We start from the raw sequence: 11,068 nt of genomic DNA, 5'->3' as shown, positions 1-11,068 counted from the left end.
ACAGACCATAAGAAGTGTAACAAGCAGGAAGGCCCCCAAGTGAGGATGCTTCAATCCCGCTTAGAAGGGGGAAGAAAATAATCAGGGGAGGCAGAGGGAGAGAGGGACCTGGGTGGGAGAGGGGATGGGGAGGGGAAAAGAGGAACACATCAGGAATGGGGGAGGACAGAAGAGAAGCCCAGAAGACCAGGAGAAAGAATAGAAATAAGCTGCCTCGGGGGTGGGAGGTGGGGGCCTCTAGAAAGTACCAGAGACTCTCAGGACTCAACGGGGGTGACCTTAGCCAAAATGCCCAACATCAGGGAGAGGCAGCTTGAAGAGTCCACCTCCAGTAGCTAGTAGACAGGGCCTCAAGTGGAGGAACAGGGTTACTAACCCACAGTCAAAATTTCTAACCCAAATAAAGAACTGCAGGGACAAAAATGGAGCAGAGACTGAGGGAAAGGCAGTCAGTCCACTGACTAGTCCAACTTGGGATCCATCTCACGGGGGGGGGGGGGGCACCAAGGCCTGACACTATTACTGACGCTATGATGTGCTTACAGACGGGAGACTGGCATGGCTGTCCCCTGAGAGGCTCTACCAGCAGTGACTGAAACAGAGGCACATTCCTACACCCAACCATTGGGCTGAAGTCGGGGACCCCTATGGTTGAATTAGGGGAAGGATTGAAGAAGCTGAAGAAGAGGACGACCCCATAGGAAGACCAGCAGTCTCAAGTAACCAGGACCCCTGAGATCTCTCAGATACTGAGCCACCAACCAAGCAGCATATATGGGCTGGTCTGAGATCCCAGCACATATAATAGCAGAGGTCTGCCTGGTGTAGCCTTAGTGGGGAGAAGTCTCATGACCTGGATCAGTTTGGCTCTGGCCGACTGTGGCAGACTGTCTTGAATACATTAAAGGACGCGAGAATGGTGCCCATTGTGGGCGGCACCATTCCCTACACTGGTGGGCAGGGACTCTTGGCTGGAAGTGCAGAGGCGAGGCTGAGTGCTAACACCTGTGACCTCACTCTGCTCTTAAGGACGGATGTGACCAGCTGCTTCAGGATCCTGCACCTGTACTTCTCCACAGTGCTGGCTGTCTCCTGGAGATATGAGCTAATATAAATCCTTTCTCCCCTCAGTTGTTTTTTGCCAGCATATCTTGCCCCAGCAACTAGAAAAGAAACTAGGGTACTGTCCATGGATGTCACATGTCAACATTCTCAGTAGCAAGAATCTAATCCCTGCACCCCTCTCCACACTCTAGGAGTGGTCACCCCTCTTCTACATTCCCACGGAGTGAAAGAGATGTGCCTCGCTGCCGTCCAGCAAGACTCCTCTAGGTGTAGGTGTCCCAGTGGGGCTCAAAATGGGAAATGAAGCCTTCTGCCCTTCCTCCCGCCTGAGGACCACACTTAAAGCACTGTGCAGGTGTGCAGGCAGCGAAGCCCACTGAGGCTGCCGAGTGAGGAGCCAGCCCAGGCCGAGTGCTGGCCTTAGAAGGCTACCCAGAAGCCTACCAGGGCGGCCATAACTCAAGCCACCCAGTCCTGGCACCCTGGGAGCGCTCGTCTTGCCCTTCTGAAGTCTCGTGGAGCTTAAGAAAAATGGTTTTATTCCTTAAAGACAAAAGCTTTTTGGTTTTAATACATAAGTGAGTGAGTTCCTCGGCGGACTCCAGCTCCGCCTTCTGGCCGGGCCACTCCAGGGGCCTTAGGCCACAATCTCAGCCACCACAGCAGTGACCTGTTCAACTGCCGATTCCAGTACCCAACAGGCCTCTGGAACTCGGGAAGCTGTGATGGAGAAAAAGGCACAGGAGAGGCTGCCTAGTTTGCCTGAGGACAGCGACACACAAGGCCACTTCCTCTGCTGCGGTCTGCCATTGTGCCAGGGAGGAAGCTGGGCCTAAGGCACATTGTCAGTTCACTGTGGGCACCTGGCTGTGGTGTAGGCTGAACTCTTTGGCTTTGAGGCGAAGGCTGGCGATGCTGTTGGCCATGTTGACTCCAGGAGTTGCAGGACTTGACCCTCCAGGGCTGTAGGGAGGCACCGAGCTGGGGAGAGAAGAAACACGGGACTCCGTTGGTGGGTCTGGCTAGTCCTGCTTCCCCTGAGGAGCTCAGGGTAGCCCTGGCCAGGGTTGCAGGGTTGGGGAAGGAGACAAACATCCAGGCACAGCACTGGGTCAAACGAGCCCCCCCAGCCCACACCACCGGGTGCCGAGGCAGGAGGATGGCCGAGGCTACAGTGTGGGATGTTCACCTTTTACTTATTGGCATTCCTCTCTGGATTGTGACCCTCCTGAGAGTCGGACATATGCCCTGTCCCCTGGCACTCCTCTGTGCCAGGCGCTTCTGGGTGAGGATAGGTCAGGGAAGGAGGTTGGAGACCCAGGGGCCCCTCAATACCAGCTCCCAGAGGCTCATGGCTCCTGCAGGGCCTGCTTGCTGTTCTGGTGAGGAGACGGGACTCCAGGGGCTGTAAGATCCGGTGGCCAACTAGCACCTTCTTCTTCCCTCCTGGCCATCTCAGAGGGAGCCATTATTTTTTAAAGATTTATCTTCTGTTTTCTTTATGTGTATGTGTGTCTGCTTACATGTGTGTCAGTATACCACGTGAGTGTCTGGTCCTTGCAGAGTCCAAAAGAAGGTGTCAGATCCTCTGGACCTGGACTCATAGACAATTCTGAACAGTCATGTGGGTGCTGGTAACGGAACAAAGCAGTCAGTGATCCTAACCACTGAGGCATCGTTCCAGCCCAAGGAAGGAGCTTTTTATTATCCTTCCTTCCTTCCTTCCTTCCTTCCTTCCTTCCTTCCTTCCTTCCTTCCTTCCTTCCTTCCTTCCATCTATCCATCCATCTATCTACCTCATCAATGCCACTCCTCAGCATGGCTTCAGACCTTGCCAAGATCACAGGGCAGAAAGACTTGCCCTCAGTACTGCCAGACTCTGTTTCCCCTCTGGAGGATGGACAAAGAGTGCTGGGTCTAAGCTGAGACTCTTCCTGCAGCCTTCTCGCTACCTCAGCTTGGAGTCCACTTTGCCCTTTCCACTTGTGTGTCAATGCTTGTGTGGACACACACATGCTTACGATCCTGTGCGTACGTGAGCACTCATATGCAGGCTCTTAGACACCCACAAGTACTGTCACGTGTACACACACTCATCCATACACCATCCAGCTCTCTCCAGCTCCCCAGAGAGGTGGCCTTAACGATCCCATGGGGGGTGTCTAGCTGCACCTTTTGATACAAAGGAGTCCCCCACTCTCACCTGTAGGGGGATGATGCCGGCCAGGATAGATAATCTGGGCTCAGTGTGGTAGGTCTGGGGGCCACAGGCTGCTCAATGGCCGCCTCCTGGCCATAAGACTTGAGCAGCGAAGCAGAGCGGGTAGCCAGCATGGCGCGTTCATTCCGGCGAAACTTGGCACGGCGGTTCTGGAACCAGACCTGTGAGGGAGAGCGTGGCAAGCAGAGTCTGGGAAACTTTGAGGGGACCTCCATCCTTGTGGATCTGGGGACATGCTTGTGCTGCCCTGGACCTGAGCTGGTGGCTTCATTCTCTGACCCTCTCTTGACTCTTGCGTTAGAATGGGGATGATTAACATTGTCTGCGTTATGTGCTGGGAAGTATGACACATAAAGAAAAAAGACCCAACCCAATGGACAGGTGAACCCTCAGGTCCTGTGGCTACAAGGGGAGGTGGGCACACAGAGCAGAGCTATCCCAAAAGCTTCCCACACAGCACTGCCCTAAGGTCCTAGCTGTGTGTGTACGTGCTGTGTGCATATGTGTGTATTCATAAACACGCACTCACACACATGGATATGCGGCGGTCAGTGATCAGTACGGCATCCTTATTTCACTCCACGTTGTCTTTTTTCTATTTATTTGTTTGTTTTGTTTTGTTTGTCTATTGAGCAAGAGTCTCCCTGAGCCTGGAGCTTGCCTGTCCTAGACTGGCTGCGATCTCCCAGATGATCTCCCAGAATCCTCTTGTCTCCACCCCCACCCCCACCCCAGCACTGTGGGTGCACACTGCCTCCCTCAGCTTTTTACACGGGTACTGGGCATCTGAACTCAGGTCCTCACACCACGGCAAGCCCTGGCCCACTGGGCCTTCCGCCCCTGCTCTACAGTGTTACATAAACGTCAGCTCCCTGGATCATTGCATAGCCTGCACTGTTGATGCATTTGCAGGGTTAGACACTAGCTTCGTGAGGTTTCCATCTGAACTTCATGCTCCTGGCTCCAGGTGCTCTGAGCTAACTGTCTGCACTGGCAAGTGCCTGTCCCTGGGTCAGTGGTGACTGACAGCCTGGATGTGTGCTCCCTGGGAGATGTGTGCTCCCTGGGAGATGTGTGCTCCCTGGGAGATGTGTGCTCCCTGGGAGCCTGGGCATGCGCACCACTTACTTGGACGCGTGCCTCACTGAGGTTGACACGGCGAGCTAGCTCTTCGCGCACAAAGGCGTCGGGATAGTGTGTGCGCTCGAACACGCGCTCCAGCGCCTGCAGCTGACTGCTGTTGAACGTGGTGCGATTCCGACGCTGCTTCTTCTTTCTTTTGGTGGCACTGCCACGGCCAGGGCTGGGACAGTCACCTGAGGAAAGATGGAGTGTCAGTAAAATGGCTGCCCTGTGCACACAATATGCCATGTCATGTGGGGTCCCTGTGCCCTGTCCAGGGACATCCATAAGATCTGCCATCTACTCCTCTTAACACTGGCTTTCCTGAGGCTCCTTCTGCAGGTAGCCTTGGACCTGAGGGTTGGAATGTGTCCTCTTAGCTCACCTGCTGTCTTTGGCCTATGTCTATCCATCTACTCACCCACCCACCAATCTGTCTGCCCATCCAAGTATCCATCCACCCATGTATCAATCTATGCAGCCACCTGCCAATTATCTACCCATCTACCTATTCATATATCCACCCATCCACCCACCTACCCACCCACCCACCCACCCACCATTCACCCCCCATCCACCCACCCATCCACCCATCCACCCATCCACCCACCCACCCACCCATTCACCCACCTACCCACCTACCCATCCACCCATCCATTCACCTACCCACCCACCCATCCACCCATCTACCCACCCACCCACCCATTCACCCACCCATCCACCCATCCATCCACCCATCCATCCACCCACCCATCCACCCACTCACCCACCCACCCATCCACCCACCCACCCACCCATCCATCTACCCACCCACCCACCCATTCACCCACCCATCCACCCATCCACTCACCCACCCACCCATCCACCCATCCATTCACCCACCCATCCACCCACTCACCCACTCACCCACCCACCCATCCACCCATCCATCCACCCACCCATCCACCCATCCACCCACCCACCCATTCACCCACCCATCCACCCATCCATCCACCCATCCACTCACCCACCCACCCACCCATCCACCCATCCATTCACCCACCCACCCACCCACCTATTAGTCCATTATTCATTCATTTGCGTTAGTGTCCTTCTCTGAACTGGAGCTAGACAGACTCTGTGGCCCCGAATCCCCAGGATCCGTGGTCTCCAGCCGGACCCCGGTGCTGCAGCCACAGGCACCTGGCTTTTCACACGGGTGCTGGGGATCTGAACTCAGATCCTCATGCTTGCACACAGGGGCTTTACCCACTGAGCCAACTCCCAGCTTCTAAAATGTGTGCTTTAATCATGAAGACACATCTCTGTCCTCTTGGCACAGGAGGGCATGAAGCAGAGCAAGGCCCATGTTCTCCGACCCATGCCCCAAATACAAAACGTAAGAGCCAAGAAGCAGGCAGCCGTGCCCTGTGCCCCGTGGCCTTCGGTGGTCCGCCGTACTTACTGATATTCTGGAGGCTTCCATTCTGCACACTGAACTCTGCCTTCCCTCCCACCCCTCCCTCTATCTGCAGAAACCAGTCTTTTAATTAATTTTTGCTCTAACCCTCCAGTATTGTCTTTTCAAGATACAACATGTGTAGTATTTTCCCTTTTGTCCAAGGACGTCGGTTGTGATATCCATGTTTGCCCCTGTGTAACGAGCCTTCCGGGGTTCATGCACTCAGCCTGTGAACAGGACCTAGCGCATTCTCACACAACTGTTAAAGGGCCCTCAAGGTACATACTTGGTGCGTTTCAAATCTTTGGAGGCTAAAAGAATATTCAATCAATTGCCCCATGGTAAACCAGAAGGTTTTTTTTTTGCGGTGCACGTTTGCTGTGGATTCCTAGAGCCTGGAAGTTCTGGCCAATGAGTGTGTGTTAGATGTGCCCCACTACTGCTGCGTGGAAGGAGAGAGCTGACTCCCTGAAAGGTGTCTTCTGACCTCCATAGGAGCAGTAGGACACATGCATCCCCACCCAACACACACACACACACACACACACACACACAGCACAGAGACAGGGTTTCTCTGTGTAGCTCTGGCTGTCCTGGAACTCACTTTGTAGACCAGGCTGACCTGGCACTCACTCTGTAGACCAGGCTGACCTGGAACTCAACCTGAGTGCAGGGATTAAAGAAGCTTGCCCCAACACCCAGCCCCTGATGCCACTTTACTCATTTATTTATTTTCAGTCCTGGGGCTGGAACCAGGCCCTCATGATAGGCAAGCAAGCGCTCCACCACTGAGCTACAGCCCCGCCCTGCACACTTTTTTTTCCTCACTGGTGTGACTTGGACTAACAGTCAGAGGTAAGGATGCTAGTCAGTGTGCTCCAGCACACCCGACAGTGTGTCCTCCCCACCCCCACCTCCCACCCCACCCCCACCCTCACCTCACCCCACACACACCCACACGCACACCATCCCCGTGTCCAGGCACTCTCTGTTCCAAAATGGCAGCAGCAACTAGTCTGAGGGACCCTGGCATAGCAGATGAGCTTACACTCAGAGTTTCCCCTCTTTGGGAAACTCTTGCAAACACGAGCCAAATGTAAGGGGAGAGGCAGCAGCAGCTGGGAATGCAGAATGGCTGGCGCAAGCTGGCCTTGTCACCTGTCCCCTCCCCCGCTTCCTTGTCACTCCACACCCCTGTCTGGTCTGAGGAGAAAAGGCTAAGATGGATGAGTGCCTGGTGCCTGGGAATGCCCTTCTCCCCACCCCTACGCCCACCCCACCTGCCCCCACTTCACCCCCCCCCCATTCCACCCCCTGACAGGAAAGAAATCCTAAACCAAAATAACCAAGGCTGGGCGCTGAAAGTCAGGAGGTGAGCAGGATCCCAGAAGCAGAGATGGAAGCCTCTGGAACGCGAGCCATCCCTGGAGCTGACTTCCGGCCCCCTTCAGGCAAGGCCGCTTGGGCACACACCCAATGCAGGAGGCATTTCAGCCAAAAAAGGAGAGTTTTTCGGGAAGTTTCTGAGCAATTGGAAACTGGGGGGTGTTTAAATGAAAACCATTTTTACAGGTTTCGCCTCACTGAGCAGCGGTGGGAAGAAACAATGGCTCTGGGGCCAGATATGCAGGAGGTTGACTCCCAGCAAAGACTCTCAAGGCCCAGGCTTTTCCCATGCCAGCAGGGGTCCCTCAAGGGGCTTTATCCATTGTCCCCCAGGGTCAGGACAGCAGGATAGTTGGATGCAAGACACTCCAGCAAAACCAACTGTAGGCCAGAAAGGATCCTGGAACCTCTCACAGAAGCCCTGCATGGCTATGAGGTGCGGAGCCATGTCACACTTGGGGAAACTGAGGCTCTAGGCTCTTTCAGGGCTGTGCATTTGGAGCTGGGGCCCTTGCCTGCTGGAAGCCTTGATAGCTCCAGCCTTCCAGGGTCCCTTCCACAGCTATCTCACTGCCAGGCTTGGTGACACTGTCTGGTCCAGCTCTCAGAGCTTTTACCACAGACTTGGGCAGTATCTTTTTTTTTTTTTGGATTTGGTTTTTTCGAGACAGGGTTTCTCTGTGTAGCCCTGGCTGTCCTGGAACTTACTCTGTAGACCAGATTTCTGGCCTCAAACTCAGAAATCAGCCTGCCTCTGCCTCCTAGAGTGCTGGGATTACAGGCGTGTGCCACCACCACCCACCCGGCTGGGTGGTGGTGTCTTGCTAAAGGAAATCTTCCTAATGGGAGGTTGGGGACAGTGGCTCACTCTAGGACACAAGTTGATGTGAGTCCTCAGCACAAGAGCACAGACAGCCATGGCTCAACAAATGAGCCCTTCTGCTCTGTGGGACAGCCTGGTCCTCTGCTCCTCTCTAGCACAGTGGCAGATGGACCCGGGACTCAGCCTCGGCCAGCCCAGCCCAGGCAGTACCCCCAGAGGTCACAGTCCTGAGCCCACAGCTCTGGCCCAGCGAGCGCTGCTTGCTACAGGTTCCAACTCTGCCTCTTGAGAAGAGGGATTCCCTCTGGGCTCCATGCTTGGCTTCAAGTATTTGGAAAATGAATAAATGCTCTCGGAGCCCCAGGCCTTTGGCGTGCAGGTCCTGTCTGTCTCATCCTGGTGCTCTCTCTGTGGCCAGTGCTCACTGGTGGGCTGCGTCCCAGGAGAGCTGAGTGCAGTCTCCTTTGGTTTCTTTCTTTTTTTTTTTGGTTTTCTGAGACAGGGTTTCTCTGTGTAGTCCTGGCTGTCCTGGAACTCACTCTGTAGACCAGGCTGGCCTCAAACTCAGAAATCCGCCTGCCTCTGCCTCCCAAGTGCTAGGATTACAGGCGTGCGCCACCACGCCCGGCTCTCCTTTGGTTTCTAGACCACTCTCTGCCCCTCTTTCCTGTACAGAGCCATATTGGGGCAGTCATGCACTTGGTCAGAGTTTGACTTTGGTCAAGGTTAACTTCTCCCAGTTAGCCAGGATCCTGCTCCACCTAGGGTGGAGTGCTCGAAGTAAAGGTTAAGTTCTTTGTTCCTCCAGGTCTAGGAATTCCTGAATTAAGCAGGTGACCCACCCAGCTGCCGGAGCAGTCAAGACGAGGACCTCCAAGAGAAGCTAGACAACTTCCACCGGAACTCAGCCCAGAGTCTGGGGGGAAGGGTTTGCCCAAACTGTTAAAAGGTCTGGCGCCATTAAAGTTTCTGGCTTTGATCAGTGAATATTGTCTTAGCCATACTTCTTTTCGCCCCTTCCCTATTTATCCCTCAGCTTCTGTTCCAGAAACCCACTTCGTAATAGCTGCAGGCAGCTATGGAACCCAACACTTTCCCCCATTAAATATAAAGACAATGGCTGGGCTTGTTAGCACATAGGATTAACACATTTAAAGATCATTGTGAAAGACCACAAATTCAAGGCCAGCCTCTGCTACAGAGTGAGTTCAAGATGAGCCTGGGTAAGTTAGTGAGCATTCAACTCTACAGGAACCATCAGAGGGTTTGAGGACAAGGTTTAGTGTTAGAATTTGAGCACGAACAGGGCCCTGATTCCACCCCCACGAATAGACAATAAAGCTGGGCGTGGTGGCGCACGCCTGTAATCCCAGCACTTGGGAGGCAGAGGCAGGCGGATTTCTGAGTTCGAGGCCAGCCTGGTCTACAGAGTGAGTTCCAGGACAGCCAGGGCTACACAGAGAAACCCTGTCTCGAAAAAACAACAACAACAACAACAACACAAAGAATAGACAATAAAATAAAAGCAAAGGAACAGGCAAATAGAAAATCTACAAAGCCCAAATCGCTCCCATTGGCACCCACTGCTCCGCTGCTCTGCAGAGACTGCGTTGGAACCTTGAGACTGGAGGCTTGCTGGAGCCTTTGGTCTTTTATGACTGAAGTGACACTGTTCCCAATGACACCACAATGACACGGTGACAGGCGCACATGGCATTTATTTGGTCAACTGAGACCCAAAGGCATTTTAAAGTCCCTCTCGCCGCCAGACATTCAAGTGCTCCTCTCCCCTTCATATGCCCACAGCTTTTCTTATTCCGTGTAATTTAAGTGTCTAAATAGCCTGGAGGGAATTAGCTGAGAATTCTTCAGAAGACAAATAAACTCAGCCCGTCCATCCATCCTTTCTCAAGAGCCATGGACACTGCAAACAGTCATTTGTGCCTGACCCCTGGGCTGTGGCGAGCTCCAACTCAAATAAATAACTTTTATTAATTAGCATTCATTCTGACCAAAAAGGCTCCATTCCCCGTGATCTCTGCCAACATGATCGGAAAAATAAACCATGGGATCTTGACTCGGATTTAACAAATTAGCACGAGGCCTTTCTCAGAGGAGGGGGTCGGGGGTACAAGAACAGTATGTAGTTCATATCACAGCCAAGGATAGAGCAGGCAGGGGCTGGGGGTGCCACAGAGTGTGGGACCTGGATGTGGTTTCAGAAGTCCTTGGTAGAGACCAGGGTTCCTTTGAATGTCCCCTGGAGAAGAGAGTCACATCTCTGGCCCTGGGTGCTACAACTAGAGCAGGAAGGGAGAATGTTCCATTAGTAGGAAGAGGGCTAGCAAGCTGGGTGTGGCTCGACGACAGTGTTGCTTAGCTTAGGTGAAGCCCTGGGTTCTGCCCCCACTGCCACTTAAACTGGGTGTGGTTGTGCACACAGGCCATCCCACCATCAGGAAAGGAGAGGTTAGAGGGTCAGAAGTTCAAAGACATCCTGGGCTATAGAGTAAGTTTGGGGCCAGCCTAAATCAGTGAATCTTTGTCTCAAGAAACTAGAAAATAATGAGAGAAGAAAAGACGGTTGGCCAAGGAGGCAAGGGAATCCTAGGCTGGGTCTCCCGCCTATCACTAGGGTATGGTTCGGCCATGCACGCCTTTCGACCACTCCCTGCCCCAGGAGTCACAGCTACAAAGTGGGAAGAGCAAGTCAACTCCTTTAATCCTACATCAACCCTTCACTGGTAGCTGGTGGTGCAATCTTACCTGTGGGGAAACTGAGGCATGGCAGATCAAGCAATAGGTCAAAAGCAAGGCCAAAGCTTCTGAGGGATAAGGTTGCGGGGCCTGAGGGGACAGGGGTGCAGCCCTTGACAGAGAACATCTACGAGCTATTCTCAAGCACATAAAAAGAGCAGGCACACAAAGATGTTCTCACAGGCTTAGGGCTTCCCGTGAGACACCAGTGCTAACAGTCCCACATGCCCCCCAGGCCTATGGCTTCTCAGGC

General features: G+C 53.7%; 1 protein-coding gene across 1 annotated transcript in view; it reads right to left on the bottom strand.

Annotated features, from left to right (window-relative positions):
* Positions 1 to 1,587: 1,587 nt before the first annotated feature.
* Prrx2 (paired related homeobox 2) overlaps positions 1,588 to 11,068 on the bottom strand; it is a 36,362-nt gene continuing 26,881 nt past the window's right edge. Inside the window, exons 2-4 of the mRNA XM_052182124.1 lie at positions 4,415 to 4,602; positions 3,269 to 3,447; positions 1,588 to 2,046 (exon numbers count right to left, since the gene is read on the bottom strand). Of these exons, the coding sequence (XP_052038084.1) occupies positions 1,911 to 2,046; positions 3,269 to 3,447; positions 4,415 to 4,602 (503 nt within the window). The 3' untranslated portion in view covers positions 1,588 to 1,910. The remainder of the gene's footprint in view (positions 2,047 to 3,268; positions 3,448 to 4,414; positions 4,603 to 11,068) is intronic.

This window comes from Apodemus sylvaticus, chromosome 5 (assembly GCF_947179515.1).
Source record: "Apodemus sylvaticus chromosome 5, mApoSyl1.1, whole genome shotgun sequence".
NCBI lineage: Eukaryota > Metazoa > Chordata > Mammalia > Rodentia > Muridae > Apodemus > Apodemus sylvaticus.
The sequence above is the reverse complement of the archived record's forward strand: the minus strand, read 5'-3'. Positions and strand labels throughout refer to the sequence as shown.